Source organism: Pithys albifrons, chromosome 10, assembly GCF_047495875.1.
Source record: "Pithys albifrons albifrons isolate INPA30051 chromosome 10, PitAlb_v1, whole genome shotgun sequence".
Lineage (NCBI taxonomy): Eukaryota > Metazoa > Chordata > Aves > Passeriformes > Thamnophilidae > Pithys > Pithys albifrons.
The window spans coordinates 19293180-19318703 of record NC_092467.1 but is presented as its reverse complement, the minus strand read 5'-3'; the positions used below and the strand labels follow the sequence as shown (position 1 = coordinate 19318703).

The window sequence follows — 25524 nt, the reverse complement described above, 5'->3', positions numbered from 1 at the left end:
GAAGCGAGCCTGGTTTCCTTTAGCCTTCATATTTCAGCCTGTTGTATCAATGATTAATCTCCAGTTGCTGGTGTAAGTATTGCTATCATATCTTTAAAAGATCTATTTCACTCACCATGTTTTCTTAGGAGGCTCTGATTTGGGGTTTATGCAATTTAGGACACAAATAAGACCTTATTAAATGTGTCTTTTTATTCTTTGTACTTCTCATTCTCTTAATGTGTAATATGTCAGCCAGTTTAAATTATATACTGTCAGAAGTCTGTTAATGCATCTTCTTGTCTGATGCAAAAAAAATTTAACAAGTGTTTGAATTTGAGGATGCCAGATTAAGAATATGAAACACCAAAATAAATCTTATTTTTAATTTAAACAAAAAATGGTCAATTTTAGTTGAAATTGTTTCCATGTGTATGGCTTAGTTTTCTATTAAATTTCAGGCTACTGATTATTTTTAGACTACATAAATTAATGAGAACAGATGGAATGTATGATTAGAAATTTTGGCATATTGAGCAGTCAGACTGAACTGAAAAATCATTGAATGTATAATATGTGGGACAAAATTATATCAAAGAGGTATATGCAAAACCAGGGGTGCAAAAGGATGCTTTGAGAAAAGACAGAGAGAACATCTGAGCTTGGCCCTCTGTGCACAGTGTGCAGGATGTGAGTGGCCTCTTGGCTCTCAGGTGGCTGCATCCAGTCCTGTGTCTGTATAACTGAACCTCTACATGTGAATTCACTCTTTAAGGGTGGTAAATAATTTCAATAAAAACTGACCAAATGAGTGGAAGGAGGAGATTCTGCTTTTCAAAACACTGCATAACATATATATTTGTATAACAATGTACATATATGATGTTTGGAATTAAAATATTTACCAAGAGACATAAATTGAATTTTTTTAGTGGTATTGAGAGGAATTTATATTTGTAGAAAAGGAGAAGAGTTAAAGGTTCATACTAAATTTGTTGCCCTGCTATTTTCTTATCTGTTCTAGGTGAGCGCCAGCATTTTATTATCAGGGTTGTTAGTTATAGTTTTGTTTGGGGTTATACTGAAAGTATTCTTTTCTTATATGTATTCTGTGAGCTGGTTGCTTTAAGTAGAACGAAATTAGTACCCAGGATATCAGCCTTTCTTTTCTTTTTCTTAGAGTGTGTACTTTCCTTAGAGCAAGGAACGAAGATAAACTTTGTGTTTCAACATGAATGGCTATGAGGCTGCAAATTTTCCAGCAATGCATAAAGCTTTAATCTTCTAGCTGGAGTAATTAAGGAGTAGGAGAAACTGATTTTAAGTTAGATTTATGAATCTTTTCTGTGTAGGCTGTATAGAGTGTTAGGAGGAGCTCAATAAGCTACATCCAAATGAATGCATATGAAGGAAATATAAGAGGTGTGAACTCATTCAGGATCCTATATTTGCTTTTGGACAATTTGCCAAGTTTTTATTGTTACTTCTGTGAAATAATAGATTGAGGAACTATATACAGTTTGAAATGGTACAGTCTTGGTGGGGAGTGGTGATGAACATTAACGAGATCCTTTTAGTAAAAACTGTTCTTGAATCTGAACTAGTGGTAGAGCTTTTTAATTACGAGAATATGCTGCTCTGTTCCTGGAGTTCATGAATTGGGTTATCCTACAAAAAGCAATGAGATAAGATACCTTCAGAGCTTGACGTCCATGTGCCATTAGAATACTGATCTTCATCTCTCCAGAGGCTGGTGCTGCACACAGACTGCTCCAGTGCTGGTGGATGTAATACAGAGTTACTGAAGCAGTCATCGTTAATGGAGTATGGATTACTGTTGTATTTAATCTGCTCTTAATTACCTCATAGGCAGAGGTTTTAATAAACATACACCAGAGTACAGAGATGTAGTTAATCCGGTAATTGTGACAAGTAAATCTTCAAAAAGGACAGAAAGTAAGCAGGTTATAAAATCTTCCAGCACTGCTTTTGTTTTAGCAAAGGAAGGAGCAGAAAAACTTGAGTTAGTTTAAATAATGTCCTTCATAGTCACCTTCTGCCTATTTCCGCCTTTCTTTTCCTACCCATCTTTCCATATATGCATTTTAGCCCTATGATGTCTTTAGCACCTTGATAGTTTCCAAATGGGATCCTTAAGGACTAAAAAGTAACATTTTGGGGTGTTTTTCAAGATCTATCTATTCATTCTACCGTCTGAAAAGTTCTGTAAGAAACTGTATTCAGTGTGCCTAAATAGTATTTTACTTTGGTGAATACAGTAGGGCTGGCACAGATTTAAGGTGTGCCTGAAAAGGTAATTCAAGTGTAGCTTTCAGACTGAGTAGAACTTAGAGTCACGTTCAACATGGAGTCCCAAAAGCCATTCATCCTCAGAACATGGCCGTGCTTGTTGTTCTGAGTGCCCACCAAACCCTCCAGGGAGCGGCCAGAGTTGCACGAGACAGAACATGAGCTTTGCTAGCCTTGTACAACTTTTCTGAAAACTTAGATATCAGCAGTGTTTTCAAAAATTACAAAAATGCTTCGTTTGACTTATTGGGCTGATAAAACAGTTGATATTTTCTCCTGAAAGTATTAACTTTACAGAGGCAAAGGAATGGAAATGTCAAAGTAGGTTACCTAATAATACATAAGCAATATTTTTCACTTTAGATCAGTATTCATTTAGCCTTTTATTTCTGCGTAATTTAAGTATTGGACTTTTTTTTAGCATATAAGAAAGATGAGGACAGGGCTCAGTTACTGCAATTACTAAGTTCATTATTTTGATATTTCACTTAAATGGGATGCCATGTGTTTCCTTCCACCCACCCCCCTCCAAGAGTGGAGGAAGATGGATCTTATAGTGGAAATAAGTTTAGAAAAAATTGCCTAATGTATTGCAACTGGTACCTCATTTTGACAGTTTTCTTGGGTAGAGTTTAACTTGAGAGGAATTGGAAGAAAACCAGAACCTTCCCACATGCCATGTGACTCCCAGAAATAACAGCTCTGCATTGAGCATCTGAGACCGGCTCCAAGTGAAACATGTTTGTTCTTCCAGGAGGAAGAAATGAAGCCTCTGCCTAGTTACAAACTTTTAAGCATTTTTCTCAAAATCGTTCAAGTAAACTAAGATAACAAACTCAAGAGATAATGTGTCTTCCAGCTCTGGGAAAATAGAGAGATTTTTACTTCCCAGAAATTAAAATGGCCTGCACGATGCTCTCATGAGATGGGCTTCGCTTATTCAAAATAGGAATATTCAAAACTTTTTCTTTATTTCAGAGTAACTGTGATTAGGATGGCCTATGCTATGATGTGGCCACTGCAAGATTAAGGATGACATTCCCAGTTATTAGCAGGAACCCCCTAAATGTTAAAACCTGTGTAGGCAAATGAACCATTTTGCCATGTGCAGTCTGCAGGGGAGGGGTCTGCTGAAGCACAGGGTGGTACGGAAAAGTCTCTCAGTATCCTTGTTCAGGGGGAGCTGGGGATGATGGTCACCACTTTGAGGTGACTGCCAAGAGAAGCTGCTTTTAGTGACAGTTCACACTGAAATACTGTGATTTTCAGAATGCATTTTGAATTATTCTTTGCTCCTACTTCTCTTTAGAGAACGTGAAAGGTAAATACAATTACAACTAATGGATGTTCTTGTATCTATTTAAAAATAACTTAAAAGAAGATTTACTATGGTTTGCCTGTCAGTTAAAAGTTTGTATGACATTTGATTTAAAATTATTTGTTTACTTAATTTAAATATTGTTGAACTGTGGAAAAGTTTATTTTTTGTGAAATCTAATTGAGTGAACTCTATTACAGCTAGTCAGCATAATGAAACCCTGCTTATTAGAAAGAAAATATTTGATTTTTGAACAAAATGTGAAAGTGTCAACCTTGAAATAAAGGTGTCATATATATATTATCAAGCACTGATTTTTGCACTAAAAGTAAGCAAAAATTTTATGTTTAGCACACGTGTAACTTACTCTCTGTAAGCTGATGAAGGAATCATTAGTTTCTTTTGATCTTGCTAAAAAAAATCTGATCATTTTGCTTTGAAAGTGAAAATACAATTGAAAGAGGCTGCTTGGGGATACAGTATTAAGGAATTATATCTTTGTTAACATTCACACTGCATTCAGAGCTGACATGCCATGTGAATTGTTTGATTTTGTTCAGAGAATTAAAAGAAATGGTGTTTTCTATCCATAGAAAAGGAGTTGAGGAAACACTATGTATTTAATATTGTATTATTTCTATCCTGGAAAGTGCTTTCTGCTTTCTTGTGTTTTTAAACAAATATAAAAATAAATGAAATGTATTTTTAGTCACGTTTCTCTCATTCTTAGTGAGTATAATAGTGTAAGATAGATCTTCGGACCATTCTACCCATCCAAGCTTTAGCTGCTTTGGCCTTTATTGTAAAGTAACACTTGCGAATGCCAAGTGGCTTTGTGGGCTGAGAGGGGAATGCCTGTTGCTTACTGATAGCTGGAAATCACATTTCATAAATAGCAAAAGAGAAATGTTCCATTTTAAGCAATTTTTTTAAACATGGTAAATTATTTGTTATATCCAAATGTAAATACTATTTAAGAATATATTCAGACTGATAGTAAATAAATTCACCTTATGTGAAACAAACTGGATATAAATGATAATTTATAAATTAAACTCCAGGTAGGGGGAAGAATTAAGTTCTATGCAAGTTGCTACTGCAACTCAGTGTAATTAACTTTAGTATATGAAGAAATCCTGTTGTCTGAGCTGTATTTCTGATGGTTCTGCATTCATGCAAGTCTCCATAATTGAGGTACTGCTCACTTAGCCCAGTGTGTATTAGGAGCATGTGGCAAACTTGAGAATACCCTCTTACACATTCTGCAGTTCTTGTCTCGTGGCCAGCAAGCATCCTCCCTGCTTCTCAGGGATTTAATGCCAGTGTTCCACTCCAGCTGCTGTGGAGCACAGTGCTTCAGTCCTTCCACTGTTTTGTAGAGTATCTGGAGCTGAGCAGGCTGGGAGGAGTGGGAGGACCAGGATGGTCTCTAGGGCAGCCTGTAATCCACGGGTAAGGCACTGGAATACAGGGTTTGTCTCGTGGCGTGCTCATCTCTACAGCACATGGCCAAATGTTTTGTACTTTGGGCCACACTTTATGAAAGCCACTACTGTATTCTAATTTGCACTCTGTGCTCTTTCATTCTATGAAAAAGCACTATCCCTTCCAATGGAGTTATTTTGGATTTCCTCTCTTTTTTATTTTGATATTTTTTTAATTGAACCTAGATATCATATAAGTCAAGGAACAATCCAATTTTAGAGGAAAACAAAGATATGAATTAAAAATAGTTAGCTCAAGATGGAGTCAGTTGTTCTGTTCATTTTTCCTGTAAGAAATGTGCTGATGATTTAAAATGCAGATGAGACTTCCTGAAAGAGGTATTAATGGCTCTAGTTACTCTAATATTCAGCTTTCTGGTCTTTTACTCCACTGTACAGATCTGATAGTAGAGTATAGCTGCCAATATAGTGAACAATTTTTGCCTACAAGATTCTAGTTTTAAGCGAACATTTTACTGCTGTCCCTCCTCTTACTTTCTCCCACTATCTCGTATAAAAAATTATCTCTAAACATGACTCCAGATCTCTGAGTTAGTAATAATTCATTATGTAAGGTTTTCAAACTCAAGTGTACCTCATATAGGGCAGTTCCTTATAATAGCTAAGTGGCTAAACCAAAGAAGGATAGGCCAAACCTGCAGATTCCAGAAAAAGCAGAGCTCCTCTTCCCAAGGCTTCCTGTAGCCAAGATCTGCTCCACAGAACCTGCTCACCTGCAGGAGTCTTTATGGTTTCTGTGAGAGGCAGGTGTTCAACAGCATTGTTCTGCTGGGAGAGGAGCCAGAATCAAAGCAGTAGCTTCTCCTTGAACCCTGTCAGATACTGGGCAAAATGTCCATGTGCTTCTTCTAATTCAGGAATTTTATCGTACTCATTTTAGATCAATAACCCATTAATGCTCATTATTAATCAACATTAGTAATTGGTTTATGTAAATTAAGTGGACCAAAACCTTGTCTGCTGTTAGGTTTTTCAGAGACAGAGCTACTGAGGTAATACACTAAATTGCTTCAAAATTTAACCTTGGATTTTAATTTAAGTAAGTCCATACGCTGACATGTTTTTTCTAGACCTCGTTGGTCCAAAAGCAAAAACATCTTTCTTACTCTTGGCGGGACAACTATTTTATATAACAAAACTCACTTTTGCTGAAAAGTAACAAGTGTTGTACAGAACGCTGTTTGTGTGTCAAACTATCTTAAATTATACTAGAAAGTAACTACGGAACATTATTTGACTAGCTTGTGATGTGGACAGGGCACAGACCAAGCAGATTTCAAGAGTATTTTCAGATTTCTTGTACATATGTGAAAGCAGCTGTTTCAAAGATGGTTCTTGGCTAACCTTTGTTTTATTATGGAGCACTTGTGTGGTTTTTATTCACATTCTGAAAGCATCGATCTTGTGGTCTCAACTGTTGTGTTGGCAATCACCAGTGAGCACAGCACCTTGATGGAAGCTGTGAGAAAAGCAAGGAGGAAGGTGATGTGTTGGGAGAGAAATCCAGTTCTCTTTGGCGAGTTGGACAGTTTTGTGGAAGATTTGGCTTTTGTAATGAGAGGATTCTCTGTCCCCTTCTTGCCTGCACTAGATTTGGGGCTATGACTGCAAAGTATTTGATTTAAAAAAAACTTATAAAATATTGGTAGAAATGAGGAAATTTGATCTGCTGCCATGGTATGTGTACATGGAAAATTGCATCATCTTAGATGATGATTTGTCACGTTTTGACAAGAAAACTGACAGGAAGAGTGAGCTCTCAACTTGCATATGAAAAATCAGATACTGAATTTGACTTTTTGTTCTTTTCCCTCCAAGTTCTCACTTAGGTTTTTTATTCATTTTGTACCATCATGGTTAACAAGTAAATGATGCTGTTAGACCATGCAAGCTGAAATTTATGCTTCCCGATGAGATGTGAAGGTGTGAGATGTTGCTGCAGTTAAACGGGTGTACAGCAGATGCCAGTAGAGACTTACCGAGTCAAAATAGAACTAGGACCGGCGTTTCCATAGCAACAACTTCCTCCTGGCAGGGCTATTTATAGCGTGCTGCAGTCCCAGCCTCGGCGCAGCTCTCGGAGGGACTCTCTAGGAAGGGTTAACCTTGTTAGGAAAAATGTAGATGTAAAGGCACACCAAGACCGCATGGGTTTGTTTGCTTGTTTTCTTAAACAATGTAGTTAGTGGTGGTGTTTTTCTTCACATTCGTTTTGAAAACTCTTTATTTCAAAATGGAGAGCCATTGAATCTGTAAGCTGTGAGCAAATACTGCTCCTCCTTCCATGTGTTTAAGGAGAAATGCAACCTAGTGGCATAGTGCTGGATGTATAGTGAAAATCAAAACACATCTGCTTTCTCAAGAGCCTTTTTCTGCCTCTGTTTCTACCCACAATTCCTTCCGAAAAAATGCACGCCTGGCAAGACTCAGAATGGATTGTGTTCAATTATATAATTTCTGATGAAAATGTTAGGGGGGGTTAAGTTACAAAATGGATATCTGTATACTTCTTTTACATCCTTTTCTCTCAAGTTTTATATAGCAACTGGAAAAATACCACACATTTTGCCTCAGACTTCTAGCAAAGACACTGTAGGTTCTTTAGTATATAGTGTGTAACAAATTTGAGTTATTAAGTGCTTATAAACTTTTGTATTTTTAATTGAAAATTGGACAGTTAAATTGTTTTCTTTTTATGAAATGTGTTGTCTCCATCTTTCAACTTAAAAATACTTTATTGGTCAATAAGATGCCTGCAAGATTCAGGAAGATCCCCAAGCTCTTAAAAATGGACAATCCCTCACTAACAATTTGTATCAAGTAATTGCTCAGTCCTTTTGTAATAAATAATAAATACTAAAGTTGTATTTTCATCTTTCGTTCTTGAAATAACTGATGCATAAAGGAAAAGATGTTTCGTCAAGTCATCAATTTTTAAAGTAAATAAATAAACTCTCTTTAACCTCTAGGAAAAAAGTGCTTTATTATTATTTATAAGGTTTCTTTAAGTTATTTTTTTCCATAGGTTGCAAATAAATATGCTGAAAATGTCAGGTGTCAGGGGATGTCTTTTTTAATGCAGATAAAGATCTCCTGTGAACATAAGAAATATTTAAATTTAATATTATGTTTACTGTTTAAAATAAGAAAGAAAAGAATATTTTGATTTAGAGAAATAAAACATGAAACCAGGAAAATACTAGGTTTCAAGTTTTAGAATTAAAATCTGAAATTTAGTTAGCTGTAGGTGATTTGAAATTTGCGTCATAAATCCATTTTTCAAGCTTCTCTCAAGGAATACAGTTAATTGTCTTAAAACTCCGGTTCTTGACTGCAAGATACTCAAAGTATTAACTTTCATTAAACACTAGAGAATGGCCGTATTTGCACAGTCCTGCTTTGCTTGAATATTGAAAAATGCACACAATTATCATTTAAAAATATTTCAGATGTTTTTCAAGTAAAGTTATGGCATGTGGTAACACGCTGTTACCCAACCATCTGGGGCTTCTGATGAGAGGAGGGCACTTGCTTTCTTAATCCTTCACTTTTAAGGCTTCACTGCTAGGGCAGAATTGCTTCTTGAAAAATGCTGTTTTAGCAGAGGTTATTAAAAATAAATTGCCCACGTAGCTATGTGATTTCTGATTCTTTTTCAGCAAGTATGTGGAAGGTCTGTGGCTGGGTTATAGTGCTGTGTGTCACCTCTTCCAGGACATCGGCCCTGGGAAATGTGTGCCAGGTTGCGGGTTGGCCATCCCAAGGAGCAAAAATGGCTTTGTTGGCTTTATCAGCTTAGAGGACCACAATGTCAGCCCTTGTCTGTGGCTATCATCATCATGTTCCATTTTGTTAAACTGTGGGAGAGTGCCTTAGAAGTTTTTACTGAAGTAATACTTATCAAAATACCGGAACTTGCACATGCAACGTTTGAATTCATAGTTGAATCTCTTACTTGCTGCTCTGAGGCTTTTAATGTGTTGTAAAATATTGCCGAGATTCAGTGGGTAGAATTTAGCAAAAAAAAATTCTGTCTAAAGGAAATTCTTAACATTTCAGTGTTAACTTTGACTGCAAGAAGTTTGAACTTCATTTCCTCTTGTAGAACAGAAATTTTAGATTCTATTTTGGACTCCATCCTTTGTATATAGCCTATAAAATAATTACGGCGGGTAATTTAGTTGGAACACCAGAGTGTCAAGAAGATGAAAGATGAAGAAAATAGGAAGTTCCACCTTTATAAATTGTGGACTTCACTTGAAGACGGTGAAGACCATGTGGGATGTGGGTTTCACATAAAATCAGTGTGGTGGTATTTTGTATTGTCATTGGGTAATTTCCTAATTTAGGAAAGTGTATTACTATCTGTAAGAGCGTGACCAGCACTTCTTTTCAAGTTCTACATGTGTGGAATTTCTGTAGCTGTGTTTGCTGGCAGCAATTTGTAAAATTCAGGCTTTCTCTTAGGATCTCTTCTAACAATTCCATTTTGATAACATGTTTTCACTTAAACCAGCTCACTTCCGTAATCTCTGAAAATGGGTATTTCTGATTCCTATTTCTGGGACCTGATTCAAGTGTCCAGGTTAGTCATTTGGGTCCATTCAGAGCTCTGAATTTTGCTGGTCACATTTGCTGTGTGGCAGTTTCCACATCTCTCCATGGATTCTAGATGGCTGACAGCAGTGTGAATTCTGTAAATATACTCCTTTTGATCAGGGAAACAATAGTTTAGTTGAAGACCTGTGGAAAAGATAAGATGACAGTAGTGTAAAGGCTCAGTGCCATGGGAGAGGAGAGGGTCAAGGTAAGCACACCATCATACCAGGTGGCTTTGTTTACTGGACAAGACAGACAAGGTTAGAAAGAATATTAGTCTCTTGGAAGGATTCCCGTAATGCTGAAAGATTGGCAGTGAGCTACAAGGGAGCACGGTCGTATAATTCCAAAGGGGCTAATCAGCCCTGCAAAGTTCAGCAGGCAGGAAAGAGTTGTCTAAGCACTTTCTATATTGCTGTATGGCAGGTACATGGCATTACTCTGTCATAAAGTGTTGGTTATATAAAGCATATAATATATCCCCTCTGCCTGTTTGTGACCCCTGATAGGGCAAACAGATAGATCCTCATGGTCTTCACTACCTCTTGTTTATGGCAGCAAAGCCTTGAACTGATGGGATGTTGTGGATGTCATAATTGGTCTTGGAACAGAGCAGGTGAATGGCTGGAAGGTGTGAGGAAGCACATGTAACGCGCTGACTTCCGTGGAAGGTTCCAGCACCAGACCCTGATAGGAAAGCAGCCTGGTCACCAAGAGATCTGGTGCTCACCTGAATTTGCAAATGGCTGTGTAAAATGTAAGCATTTAGACAGTTGGTTCCAAATTCTGAACAAGTGATGGAGAAAGGAGTTACATTTCCAGAGTATCTGGAGCCTAAAAGCAAAGTACATTCCTGTGCCTTGCACAGAGTCTAGAAATGTAACTGTGGTGTTGGCCAAGGCTGATCACGAGTGTAGCTGGGCCTGTTACAAAGAATGAAGTGGAATCTGTGAAGTCTGTCTGTCGGCATTTTTATTGTTTTATCATTGTAATGGGCAGTTTGTCATCATGAGTTTTTTCTGAGGCATAGGGCTGTTATGAAATGGTTATATAATGTCCAAGGGTGGGTATCTGCTGACATTTGAAAACTATGCAGTGAGAAGTATGGCGGTGAAAAAGAAGAGGTATGTCTTTAACACGTGTTGAGTGTAAGACAGGAGACAGATTGAGGAAAAGTTATTTCGATCTTTCTTAAGAATAGCCTGAATTTTTAAGAAGCCACATTGTAGATATGCATAGGGTATACCTGTCCAATGTATTTATTTCCATTTTCACAAAAATGAATGTTTAGTACTGCCTATTGTAAGCATGCAAAATTACATAATTTGCAAACTAATATAATGTTAAATACAACTTTCCATTTATTTTCCCTATGTTTTGCACCATTTAAAATTATGCTTTCTAGACTTACTCCAGAGTTGAAAATACTCAAAAATACTTAAAACATTGAAAGTATGAAAATACTGAAGTATTGAAAATACTCTTGTGGAAGAGTGAAATCTTATTCTTCAAGAAGTTAAATGGATTTGGTTCATTCTTGGAATAAGTAGAACCAGGTTTGAAAAAGCATAATACAGTTCTGTTTATATGTACAATAGAACTCAACTTCTTTAGAATGATTTTCTTCAAAGGAAGAAAGTAATACCTTTTTTTCCCTCCCAATAAAAAAATAAGCTTATTCAGTAGTGGTTGCAAGTAACTTCCTTGCTTAGAAAGTGTATGAGTTGAAAGCATGAGGTTACTAATGATTAGATTCCAGCTGGTTATGTTTGCTATGATAATGTAGTACTCTGTCCTAGTAACAAGGGAGGAACTGCAGAAAAAGTCACTTTTGGTTTTTTTCACACGTGGTTGTGGTAAATTATATACCTACCTTCTGAACAAGTTGTTTATAGTATTCTAACATAAAATTTATATTTGAATATAAAATGTAATGCATTAAAAAGTTGTGAGAACATATACTAGAAAAATGAGTGCTTTTTCCTTTGCTTTTTAAAAAACAAACCACTTTTAAATTTGCATGAAAAGAGACTTCTCACAGTATAAACCAGGACATCATAGAGCTCCTCTGAACAGGAAGTGGAAGAGAGCAGTGGTTACAAACGCTGCCAGCAGGAAGCTTGACACATGCACAGCTCTTGGTGGTGCTGGGTTGTCCAGCTCCCTGTAGATGTTTTCTCTTTTGCGTCTGTAAAAGTCACTGGGGTGTGTAGATGGCAGCGCACAAAGAGGTGCCGTGTAACCAGTGCAGCGGAACAGCCACAGCCCTGCAGAGACTGGAAGGGTTTGCTAATCGCCTCTTCCACAGGCACTCCAGGAATGGTGCACATGAGCAGAAGGTGACTCAGGAAAGTGAGGGCCAACAGTGCTGTGGATCCACTGCCCAGTGGGATGAATCAAGTAAGTAGTGGGGGTTTGGTTTGTTTACAGCTACTTGCAGTTCAGTTTGGCTTCTAAGTGAAGAACTTTCATGTTTGTAGTCAAGTATGAATTCTGGTTGTGATACATTCCAGGACAGTTTTACAACTCTTTACCTAAAGGTATTAATGTGAAGAACAGCACATTGTGTCAGACAGGGGAACAGGGGGGCTGGTTCATGGACTAGTGTCTGGCAGGAGAATTTATCCCTTATTCCTTCTTTTCTTTCAAACCCCAGTTGACTTGTTTTAGCAGGCCCCCACCCCAGTTCTTACTTCTAAAGTACTTCCTTTATTTTCAAATTAAATCAGGAACTTTAGCAGAAATAGAAAACTAACTAAAGGCTGTAATGTTTAAATATTGGAATAGGTAGACGTTGCTGCACAGATTAAACTTCTAATTATTGGGGCGTTTGTCATTCATAGTTTTATTTTAAGTGATATAAACATTAAAATTGCTCTATATAGTGGTAAACAGAATAAAATTGTCTTTGATTTTAACTATTATGCATTAACTTAGTGAGGAAATGCTGGTTATCATCAGATTTTATTTCTTAATTAGTCAACAGTTTACAGTATTTGTATGACTTAAAGGTGTTCATGGCTATATTTTGGGCAATGAACGAGATTTCAAAAAAAATCATAAATAAACTGACATTTTGTTTTTTGTTGTCTTAGGTTTTGTTGGTGTTTTTTTTATTTTAAAGCTATGCAGTATTTTGCAAAGCAATTCTTGTCTCTGGTTAAATACTCATTTTAAAATGTTACAATATGGTAATTTATGATAATTTTGTTCCAAATTTCAGATTCATTGATGGATTTGAGATAGCACAATAATTTCAGTTGAAGATAGGCCGTGTTGGAAATGCTTAACATCACTGTGTTGCCATGAAGAAAATCAGTGTTTATAGATCTTATTTGCAACTTAAAATATTATATGAGTAGGGAGTGAATATGTTCTCAGAGGATAAGCAGTAAACATGGAAACAAAAAGGTGTTAATGCATTGACCTAAAATAGATTAAATCTAGGTCTCCCGATGGGAAAGAATTGACTCGTTTTGTTGGAAAGATAAATGATGAAAATGCATACATTCTGAGCTTTCACTTCTCCAAAATATTTTCAGCTTGGTAAAAATAGGCACATACTTGTGTTTATGTAGAAGCTCTTTTTTATGTAAATAGCTATTAGAAAAGATAACACTGAAGCATTTTTGTTTCTATAATATGAAGAAAAAAATTGTATTGACCTACTGACACTTACAAATTGTGACCTGTTTGTGTACCAGTCTGTACTTTTTTCACCTCTATTTAAGACAGGCTTCCTCAGTGACATGTTTGATGAGGAAATGGACTGTCATGTCTCTTGATAAACGTGAAAATGGCTGTTCTGTGAATGCTATTTTAAGTCATAATTAAGCAGAGTGGTTGGCTGCAGTTTTCTGAGCTCAAGTTACTGAGCTGGGAGCTGAATGGTGAGTGTCTATGTAGCTTTGATTTTGGGGTGAATTTCTGAATCTATCCTGAAACTTTGCTTTCAATTTCAAGATTATTTTTTAAAAATAATAATTTGAATTACTGTAGGTACCCATGAATTAAGTTCACACTTAGCTGGAGTGAGTGATAGCGAAGATAAGAAGTAAAGGGAAGGGAGTATTTCTGTCTTCTCTTGACTCCTAATTAGATCTTCAGAAAAATACATCATCTGTGAAAATTCTTTGTGAAACATGAAAGAGAAACAAAGTGTTGTTTATTTGTTGTTTGGCTTATTTGTTTTGGTTTGGGTTTTTTGTTTTTTGGGGTTGGTTTGTTTGTTTGCATTTTTTTAAGTGAGAGTTCAATGTCAAAGAATTGCTTAGTGTCACTGAATTCAGGTTGTAGATTAATTTCACAGAAAGCTGAATGTATAAGCAGTGTGTTAGAAACATGCTGATTTTTGTCTTGTAAGGATATTTGAATAGTCTCAACTATTCTGCCCATATCAATGCAACTTAGAAACATTACTATAAAGTTTTAGATGAACTTCCGTGGCAGACAACATGGATTAGTTTTGAAGTTCAAGGCAAAAGCACTCTTAATCCCTGAAAAAAGTTGGGAAAATGACTCCTCAGAATGGTTGTTATTTTAGGCTACAGGTAGAATCCATTTGAGAAGAAAGTTAATATACCTTATGCTGTAATGAAATACAGTAACAAGTCTGTTTCTGTGTATGTTCTTTTACAAGCAGTTTCTGCTGAAGCTTTGGCTGTGCTAAAGCGGAAGTAGCTGCTGCTTGTTGGGTGGACTTTGTGTTGTCACTTGAATAGTATTGTGGGTTTTGAGTAAATTGCCTTTGGGGTCTATGACCTTAGGGGTTTTTCAGTGGTTGATTTTGAAATTTAACATCATTGCTTTGTTATTTTGATATATAAAGCAAACAGTTTCTCCAATGTGCCTTGGATTCTTGGTTAATGCATGAAATGAATGTGTTTTGCAAAATCCTCAGAGTCCAGTAGGGCAGAGGTGGCTCAGGGCACTACAGGCCTTGGAATCTGTTTTAAAAAGCTGACTGAGCACACATGTGATTGTACAGCCTGGACTGGTAACCAGGTCAGTTGTGCTGCACAGCCCAAGGGTGACAGGGACATGATAGTGGCCATCAGAATGATGCATTTCATTCTCCATATAGTTGTGACTGTGACCACTTGGAACTATGTGGGATCTACATTTTGATTTTTTTTTGTTTTCTTAGTTGCATGTTGCTTTTTGAAAGATTGAAATGGGAAAGAAAAGGAAAATGAGTCTGCTTGATTTTGAACATAGAGCCAGTAAGATCAGTGTGAATCTTTTATTCTTGAACGGATTTTCCAAATCTGCATAAAAGAACACATTAACAACTTGGATAACTGAAATGGTCAGAAGAGTCACCACGAGTGCATCTGTCATCTTCATAGTCTCTAAATTGAAAATGGGTGGTGATGAACAGTCGAATATTATGTGGTCTCTAACTGATTCAAGATAATACCAGTATACTTCCAAGTACCGCGGAATGATTTATAGAGATTTGGCTGAATAATTACTATATGTATGTGTGTGTGTGTAGAGAGAGAGAAAATGGACGTGAAATACGAAATAATGTACAGTATGAATTGCTTAAAGCTTTAGAATAACTACTAGTTGGGTACAAGTCAACAGATAATTCTGGTCTAAGGTTGCCATGGAAACAACCAGTGCTTGATATAATTGAGAACATCTTAAACCCTCCTGGTGTTTGCATGCTTTTTTTCCCCTGCCATTTTGAGTTGCTTTAGACATGAATAGGTAGCGTTGGTCAGAACAGTAGTATTTAATGAGCAAAACCAAATACCCGTGCCCTGAATATTGATTTTCATATTCTCCTGGTATCTTGTGCTTCGTAGTTTTTTTGCATCACAAGGAGCTCATAAGGAAGAGCAGCTCTCTGGATTCTGTGTGCTCTCTCTTTCTAGTTAGTGTGTAAGTGTATAAGAGATTGAAGCACTGATTTGGAAGAGATTAACATACTTCATCAACTGTTGGATTAATATTAGAAGCAATATGTTTCTGACAACTAGCTCTTCAGCATGAATGGTAAGTATTTTCTATTCCCTTTGACACTATTTTTTGTTCGGTCTTCACAATCAGGAAAAATCTACCAGGTTTCCCTTTCTTGTCTGCATAGCTGCATCGACTGCTGATTTCTTTGTTTTTGTAGTCGGCTCACTGTGTGTTTCTATTTACAATTACTAGTCTTAAAGATTCACAGTTTTTTATTAAACAGTTTGCTTTGCATAACTGCTATTTAGTATTTTAAATTTTATTTTAAAGCTTCCTTTTAGTAATAACTTACAAATCATTAAGGCACAGAACCTGATTTGGAAAATTTTATAATTGAATATATACATATCAATTCACTTAATTTACTGTGCCACTTACAATGAATTATTTTATATGAATTGATACAAATCAGAGAGGTCTTCTGAAATTATTGTAGTCATTAACTAGAAATTCTAAATAGGCTTTTGTTGTTTTTCATCTGAGCCAGCTTATTCTTCCATGGATTTTAGTCTTCTAAATGCTGGGATAGCAGAATAGTTCAGGTCATTCGTGGAAGTAGGGGACGGGAGTCTCATTTGAAATGAGATACTATAATAGATCTAGTAAACTTATCAGGCAGGTATTTACTTTCCAAAACCACTGTGGCTACTTACTAAAAGATACTTTGAATATAATGGAATTATGAAGTGCTAAATTTTTACCTGGAATATATCGAAAGTTGGTTTTGGATACATGAACTCTGTACATTTATTTCCTTAAAAAAATAGCCTTTGAAAATTACAAAAAGCCTAAATATTTTAGTTTTCAAAATGATGCCTTTGTGTTTCAAACAGATATTCTGGAGCTTTAGAAAATGACTTGAGGCAGGGATTTCTTGAAAAGAAAGAACAGTTAATCATGTCTATGGGGTTTGTCTCTGTCTGTGTGGTTTTGCTTTGTCCTCCAAATTTAAAGGACCATTTTTACAAAGGTTTCACTTGTGTACATGGCATGACATAAAGACTGGGAGGAGTTATCCTACTGCCTTATCTAATATCAGCTTGTCTATACTTATCTCATACAAATGTGTTGAGGTCATCTTCCCCAGAATGGAAAGTGTGGCTGTCATTTCCTTGGTGTGCAAAGTACAGAATACAAATGTCAAAACTGGTACAGTTATTAGGGCAGAGCTTCAGTACTTCATACGTACGTGATGGAAATTAGTGGTCCAGCATCATTCATGGCTGTTTCAGTAACCCTAAATGCTGTCTCTGACAGTGGTGTCCCAGCCTTGGGTGTGCGCTCCCCACATCCCTGCAGGGATGCTGGCAGGTGGGAGCCCAGCGAGGAGCTGGTGGGGAGCTGGTGTGGCCACACAGGTGCACAGCTGGCCTGCACTTGCCCTGCAGGGACAGGGTGGCATCCCAAGCTCCTGCCACTGCCTGCCGCCGCTCAGGCTCTGTGGGAGCGGGGGCAAACCAGCAGCCTGCCCACACTTCCTCCTGTCACGCGGCCGCCATCGTCTGCTCATGGAGAGGGCTCTCCTTGGGCCAGAAGGTCTCTGCTTTTCAGCAGTCACCCGGCTGGTTTTTCCATCACATTCTCCTCTGTTTCTTACAGTTAGTTTGTAGCTTCCATGGGAATTAAGGTTTGTGGAAATCAGCTCTATCAATTTTGAATATGGGGTGATTTTGGTTTGGGTATTCTCTTACGATTGAGTCTTAAAGGAATAAATTTGATACAAGCTGTGTGAGAAAGAGGTTACAGTTGTTTGTAACCTCAACAGTTGTGTTGGTTTTTTGTTTGTTTGTGGGGGTGTTGTTTTGGAAGGTGGTGGTGGTGTTTTAGGGTTGGAGTTACTTTAATTTTCCTTTGAGGTTTATTCTGCAACTTGGATCTGTAGATTTCATTCATCTTGACACCCAGGCTCCCAATTCCATTAAAAATAGAAACAAATACCTACAACTTTTACCAGGTGTCAGTTCCCAACCAAAATTATCTATAAACAATTTTGACAAGGGGAAGGTGACCATCTCCGACTCCATCAAGATTAAGTCTTTGCTGTAAACATTTTCCTATTTAAACCACTTGCGCTTTTCAATGCACTTTTGTGGCTGTCTTCACTGCAGCAGTGTTACATTACACTCTGTCAGCAGATAAAATCAGATGCTTCCCTTGTGAAAGATGGCGAAGACGCAAGTGAAACCTCGAGGAAAAACTGATATGTTTTTTTCAGTTGGAAGTAGAATTGGCTAATTTTTTTCTTTTTTTATTTCTTTCTTTTTCCTTCCCAAGAAAATCTCCAATTATATGATTAGATTTTTTTTTTAATCTAGAAAGACTCAAAGAAAAAGCTGTTTTTCTGTTTCTTTGGACTTGGGCTTTTGTTTTGAACAGCAGAACATTCTTGAACAGATAAAATTGGAAGACCAAGTAACTTCAGTAGCACCATCTCCCAGGAGTGAAAGGTACTACTCTGCTAAATCTTCTGTTTCACTAAGAATAGTCTTAATACTCCCAAGTGTCACCAAGTACATGATGGGGCTACTCCTTTCCAATACTGCCAGTAGAGGTGACGGCTGATATGGACATGCACTCATGAGACAGTACTTACTAGATGGAGAAGTATGTGCAAAAGGCTTGAGCCATGCTAATAGACTGCTGAATTATTGTCCAGTTTTGTGTACACTAGAGAATAGGAATGTTTAAGGAGTGAAGGGAGGTAGTGTAAATAGCTGTCTGCACTGGGAGCATTTTTAAGGGCAAGGGTCAATGAGTAGCAACTGATAATTCCCACTGCTGAAAAGACTGTAGAAAATGGAAGAATGCCATGGGATTTCCAAGTGCCAGAAGTATACATCTTCCTGTATGTGTCTCATGGGACTATCGCTTTCTTCTTCTCAAAACTTCCCCAGTGTTACCTTTTAGCCTCTGGTGGTGACTTAGGGCTCTTGGGTGCTAACTTGGGTTCATGTTTTGTGCTGCTCCTTGTACAAAATACTTGAAAAAGGCAACACGAGAGTTGTTGCATTGACGTAGTTCTTGAAATGCATCCACACTGTGAACAGTCCCTCAGGGTGCTTGGTTTGGGGTAGAAGCAAAAAATGTTTAATAAAATTGAGGTTCCTTCCAAAGGAAAGGTTATTTGGTGTGTTGTAATCTTGAACTGTGACTTAGTTTGGTCCCCATTACATTACTTACATATATGTTGTTACAAGAAAATTTTTTGTCCTTTCCTTGGTTTTTAGTTTACATCTCAAATTGTTTATATATTTGTTGCTGATTCGTTTTAAGAGTTGCTGCTGGTCCTGCTATTGAAGGCCAAAGTTCACAACGGGAGTTTCCCAGCTTTAATTATTGAGGTTCTTACCAGCAACATTGTAACTTGCATGATGGTTTTGGTGTTTTTCTTTATTCATTACTTGCTGACAGATACTGCAGCCCATTAAGAATTCATTTGGTTTAGTTGCTTTAATTTTTTTTCATGTTTTAGAGTGCAATTCTGTGCAAGTTTTATGTCTGTCTTTTAGACAAGTAAGTGCTGACTTTAACCGGTTTCTCTCCAAAGTTCCATTCTCTTATCAGAATCGATAGTAAAAACTCTTACCTACTTTTTGCTTGCCGTAACCCTGAGGCAAACAAAAACTTGTTATTCACTTGATGTGTTGAATTGTGAAATCTGTTTATTTACATAAGACTTCCTCATTCAGGAAGTCAGCCTCTGCTATTTAAGGGTACACGTAAACTTCTCCTGCTTGGCTAGTTAGTTACTGCAGGCAACCCTTTCCTGTAAATATTGAAAGCATGTTCTCTGTGAGCTGTGTCAGTGTAGAGATGTGTCAGGACCTCACATCTTGCGAAGAGATGAAGAGCTGTTTTGCTGATTTACCCTGACAGCCATGAAGACGTGTCTTGCTGATCCCAGAGCATCTGGATGAGAATTTGTGGAGTTTTGTTAATGCAGGGGCTGGGACGAGGTAGCTTTGTGGGAAGTGCACTTAGACATGAGTGCACATTGACCAAGATTGGTGTGTCTACTATTATTTTGATACCTTGTATGAAATATTTGAAAAAAGGAAAAGGCAACACAAGAGTTGCTCTTCTCAAGTAGCTTGCTAAAAGCATCCATACAGTGAACAGCCCCTGCAGTTGTTTAGTTTGGAGTAGAAGGAAGAAATTACTACGTAAACTTCTAAAGGTTATTTCTAAAGGAAAGGGTATTTGTGTTATGCTTACTGTTGCTAACAATCCAGCCATAAAACCTTGTCTCAGTGATAGCTGCCCAATAGTATGTTATCCTTTTTAGTCACTGAACTTTAACAGAGAGGGAATGTGGAGCAGTAACAGGGAGAGGAAAGTTGGTGCGAGGCAGATAGCCGGGTTCCTAATGGTGCAGAGGGCTTCACTGGAGGGAAACTGCAGCAGGTGCTCTGAACATTTTGCTTGGTAAATGTTTTTGACTGTAGGAGGAGAATCTGATTAATTTGTGTGTTTGTGCTGACTGCTAGAATTTGCTAAAAACCTTTGCTCAAAAATGTGATGCATTTACAAGGTATCTTATAGTAATGCACTAGAAAATGTTACTCTTGGAACTCATTCTTGAATTGTATTCTTTTCTTTTTCCCACATGGTAACCATGGAAACAGATGCACTGCAGAAACAAAAGAGTTTGAATTTTCACAATTTTCACTGAGTTTTCACTTTTCCTTATATTGTTAAGAGCTGTTATATTTCACACGGGCAGATGGTCTTTTAGACTATAGGTCCTGTGGTAGTTGCAACATTTCAGATTACTTGCTGGATAAAGTTCAGCAAGAACTATAAAGCACATCAGTGTAGGGTAACTGAGGACATTGCATGTTAAGATTCTTCACCTAGCTTTTTCTGCATGAACTAATTTTATATGTTGGGAGTGTTATGTACTGCATTTGAAAGTAATTGTATGAAACATATATTAATTTTAAATTTACGTTAATAAAATTATTCAGTACAATAATTGAAAATCAGTAAGTTAAAATTAGAATTATTTCTCAGAAGCCTTTTCAGCAGTCCAGTGCAGCATGTTCAATGTCTTTTCACACTAGTACAAACTGTCACTCATTTGGAAAAGGAGCAGTTCTGCCCCCCATTTTACCTGTTTCCACCCTCCTTCTTCCTTTCCTCACCCCAAGAGAAGCATTCAAGGGATGAAAAGAAGTGGGAGCTGCTTCTCTGATCATCCTCTGCCTTCTGTCCATTGATTTTTAGTCTGGGCTGATTCCCTGACCTGGCTTGGTAGTCAGACACAGAGATGCTTTTCTGTTTCACAGAAGGTCATGATAGAGAGGCAGGAATGAATAACTGTGGAAGGGCAGGGTCTGGGGGATTTTCTCAACCTGTAGTGGACACTGAACTGTAGCATAACAAACCAAACTGTATTTCTTGGACTTCTAAGCCTCAAATCATATGGATTGTTGCAAGAGAGGAAGGAAATTTACAACAGTGTTGTCTCCTTCAATGAACATTTGAAAGACAGGAAGAAAGTATGAGAGAGATTCCTTCCTTAGGTCAAAGCCTAGTTTTGACATACTCCAGAGCTAATTGAATGCCAGTTCTAACTGGTCCATTTAGAGAATTGAAACAAAAAAACCCAACTCTAATCAATCAGCAAAAGGTTGCTAATAGCATTTTAATTTGGAAAGAAAGCTTGGATAATAAAAAGCAGTGCCAGCCTGAAGGACCAAAATACCTGAAGGTGGGGTGGAACAACTCTCAGCCACCAGGAATCCGCAGAAGACTTTGGGTCATGTCATATGCTTGAAAGTTCAGATGAAGCTATTCTGCCTGTCAACATTGAGGAAGTCTTGCATATCATCACTAATTTAGGATTTGACCAATAAATTCCAGGTTAGATCCCAAGTTTTGGTTGGATACTACTGGGGGTTTTGCCATTTATCTTCTCTTGAGAGAGAAGTCACTCCTTTAAGTGTGTTTATAAATTTTGATGAACATTGGGTCACACACACAGAATCACACACACAGACTATTCTGAGTTGGAAGGGACCCACAAGGATCATCAAGTCCAACTCTTAAGTCAGTGGCCCACATAGGGGATTGAACCCATGACCTTGGCATTATTACAGTCAAGTTTTAACCAACTGAGCTAATCTCAGGGTCTGGATTCTCTTTTAAGATATGAAAGCAGTTTTTATGTTATCTGTATTTTTTCAGTGGAAAATGGTTGATTGGGACTTATGTGCATGTACAACTCTGCTGAGCAGTGGTAGCACAGGACTTGATTGCATTTGTGACTGAGCAACTTTAATGATTGACATTACACATTTGGAGGTTTTTAAACACGATTTCAGGAACTCACATCCTAAGTGACTGTTATTTGTGTTTGGTCCTGTCTCCCCAGAGTGGCCTCTGTTACACTGTACTTTGGCATTAGCAGGATTCATCACCTCTGAACCAGTACTTTGGTATTTAAGAACAGGGGAGAAAGACTACCCATTGAACATGGAAAAAAACTCATTTTGTTATCTCTGATAAAATAGAAGGAAGTCAGTCTGACTATGGCAGTTGTGTGTGTGCAGCAGAGGATATACTGCTCAGAATTCATCAAAGATTGGTGTTATCTCTGGTAGCTGAAAACCTGGCTCCTGTTCTGGTATGTCTGAATCTGTCACATCTCTTGTGCAGGCTGTTGCTGTATAGCCAGCCAAGTAAAGAGGTGAACATTAAGTAAGACTTCAGCTTCATTTGGCAGCTTAAAATTATGTCCTTTAGCACTGAAAACTAAAGATCAGATTCTAGTGCTCTGTTCTAGTGTTTAGGCACTGTAGTTGTAACTGGCCTTAATTTGCAATTTATCCTATTCCTCTCCCTGTTTCTCCATGGTTTTTGTTATGCCCTTCTCTTTTCCACTTCTTTCCAGTCCTTTCCGGTATTCCACAGAAGTGTTTACAGTGCAGTCTGGTAATTAGTGCTTCCATTTAAAGAGCAAACTTTTATGCAGTTAATAATTCTTATATGATTGTGCATTTACTGAGTACTTTTAGGTTTTGTGTTTCAGCAAATGGGCTCTTTCAGGACTGCTCCATGTGTTTGGCTTTTTGGTTTGGGGGAGTTTCGGGGTTTGGTGTTTTGTTTGTTTGTTGACTGGACGAAGCTTCTTATCCATTGCAGCTGGTAAGTTAGTTTGCTCTGTTTTTATCATAATTAGTGTTTAAATAGGAATAAAAAATCAAAACCTTGCTCTAAAGGTCAAAATCTTGATAAGTGGGATATTAAATTGATGCAGTTCATTAATACAGACTTAGCAGAAACAAGACAGTCTCCTCCTCATTCATCAGCTCTTCATGGGAGGACCAGTGAATGTTCCTCACAGCAGCATTCACACAAGATGGACTTGCCCTCAACCAGGCTTATATCACATTGGACCCTTTTTTCTCCACCATCTTAATATTGTGAGAAACAAAGCATTTTGGTTTTGCTGGCAGTGTGTTTCAATGATACTATTCTAGTTTGTACTTTGTTTTCCAGCCATTAAAATGTTAACTGATGCCCACACTGCTTCCTCAGAGTGTATAAGAACACTTAACGCTTAGCCATGTTAATTTTGAAACACTTGCCAGGGTAGAGAAATCTTATTTTGAACCTTGTGATATAATTCCTGGTAATCAAAAGAGAAATTTAAAAAAAATTAGGATGGCAAGGTAATGCTCTGAGTATGGGACCTAGAACTGGAATCAGCAGCTTCTCACTTGCTTCTGAAATGTGATACCATAACCACAGGATTCACTGAGGCATCCAGATACATATTGATAAGGTTTAAGGCTTTAAATATTGTGTTTATAAATATGAAATATGCATATACATTTACCAGAATCTCTTCATACATATTCATTTTCCAATTAAATTATTTAATTAAATAGCCAATTTAACTCCAGACTTCCAATGATTATATTACAGTTTTGGAACAAAATTTGAATTGTATTTTGATAAAGGGCATTTTAAATACCAGGCAGAGATTGGCATTTAGCACAGCAGATGGGGGTTTGTAGTGTTGCCCAGTGTTTAGTCTTAATCAGTTTAGTTCTTGCTTTCTTGCCGTGAATCCTAGCCAAATACCTTTTTTTTTTCTTTCCCCTACAAAAAATAAAATTCTGGCTTGCTGGCTCTTGGGGGAGTTGTGATTGAGAATAGCAAATACAGTGCATGTGGGAGGTGGGATACAGGCAGAGTAACTCAAGGACTCAGAACTGCTCCATCTGCGGCCTCTTTCCCTCTGCCATCATTGCAACCCTGCAACTAAGAGATCCTCACCCTTTTAATTTTTTCAGGAACTCTGGTTCATTTGCTCTTAAACTGTTTTAGGGCAAAGTAGTGATTATAATACTCATACACTTTGTTAATTTTTTATAAGCCTGCTAATTTTCCATACAAAAGTTAATCCATAAACCAAGCAAAAGTATTGTGAACTGTGTGAATATACTGAGAGAGAGCAATCTCCTATTTGGGGGTGGGTTCAGGGGTGTTGATTTTTTTATTTGGTATAGTTTTTTTATTTGTTTGGGGTTTGTTCGTTTGTTTGCTTACATGTTTTTACTACCTCCTCCTATGCTGGCATTACCTAGGAACCTCTGGTTCTTGGGTTCCTCTTCCCTTAAAACTCTGTTCCAGCAAACTTTCCCGCTTATCATCATGTTGCCTTGGGTCTGAGTACAGCTCTCCACAGGCCACCTGGGATATGCAAGGGCATCAGCTGAGATCTTGTGTGCACTTGCAGCATTGCTTCTGACTTGGGTTTGAACTGAGGGAGGCAGGAGTTATAAAACTTCTTCAAGTCTTTCAGTTGTTGCTCCTTGGCCATTATTCCATTTCTTACTACCATCTGAATCTCACCAGATTTCCTGCTTTGGGTGTTGCATTGCACAGAACCTGCCTCTCCTGCCAGCGCTTGCTCTTGCTGCTCCCAAAGAGCTTGGTTTGTGCTCTGTGTTTGCGCTTGCCTGATCTCCAGACTGCTGGTGTGTCCTGTCCAGTTCCAGCTGGTGCCCTTCTTGCCATGTCCAGTTGTTTTCACCCCTGCTGTGGCCCTTGCTGTGCCAGTGCTGTTACCTGTGCTTTGCTGTCTCATTCCAGTACCTTCCTTTCTGAGCAACAGCTTTTCCTCCTTTGGTTTCAGCCTCCTTTGCTCCAGCTTCTGCCGTACCAGTGAAACCAGTCTGAGTAGGGTCTGTTGCTGGTCTGTGCATACATTCTTTGCACTACCCTCATCTTTACTCAGCAAGTGATCCTTGCTCTTCCATGTTTATGGGAACCTGTATATCCACATATCTTTCCTGGATTCTTTTTTTTGACAGTCTTACAAAACTAAATTCTCCTTGCGTGGTGACTGTATCAGATCCCTGTGTGCATTACAGTTTGCAAACAGCAACTCCAGCTGTGCAGTTTTGGCTTTTCAAATTGCATGGGACTGAAATTTGATTATGATTTTTTTTTAAGACTGCTTTCCTTTTCTGTGCTATTCACCACGTGCTATCCACCACATGCCATGCAATTCACACATGCTGTCTTCTGGAACAGAGTGCTAAGTAGTGGGAAGATCACCCGATTACAGGTTTTATTGTGATCCGGCATGCTATGATGAAGATAGATACACTTTTGTTAGCAACAGTTCCTTGGATGTGTGTGTCTTGGAATAGATTACTTATTAAAGATGCCAACTTGATCTCCTGAAGTTTTGTAAGCTGCGCTTATTTCTGTGATTCATCATCTTTTATTTTCATACTGAATTTAGCTGCCTTTGGTGGTTTTTTTTTTTCCTTCCTTTGCTCAAACGCTCTGTGATTTAGCATGAGTCATTCTGTCTATCTGGGA

At 37.7% G+C, this 25524-nt stretch overlaps 1 protein-coding gene across 3 annotated transcripts in view; it reads left to right on the top strand.

Moving 5' to 3' along the window:
• The window catches only part of PRKACB (protein kinase cAMP-activated catalytic subunit beta), a 66944-nt gene that overhangs the window by 20851 nt on the left and 20569 nt on the right, over positions 1–25524 (top strand). The window contains exon 1 of one of the 3 annotated variants that reach the window (XM_071564723.1): positions 11846–12111. The exons of 1 other annotated variant lie outside the window; for it this stretch is intronic. In XM_071564723.1, the coding sequence (XP_071420824.1) occupies positions 11925–12111 (187 nt within the window). In that variant the 5' untranslated portion in view covers positions 11846–11924. Of the gene's footprint in view, positions 1–11845; positions 12112–15397; positions 15715–25524 lie in introns of those variants that run through there. One more of the 3 variants, XM_071564725.1, reaches the window with a different exon arrangement.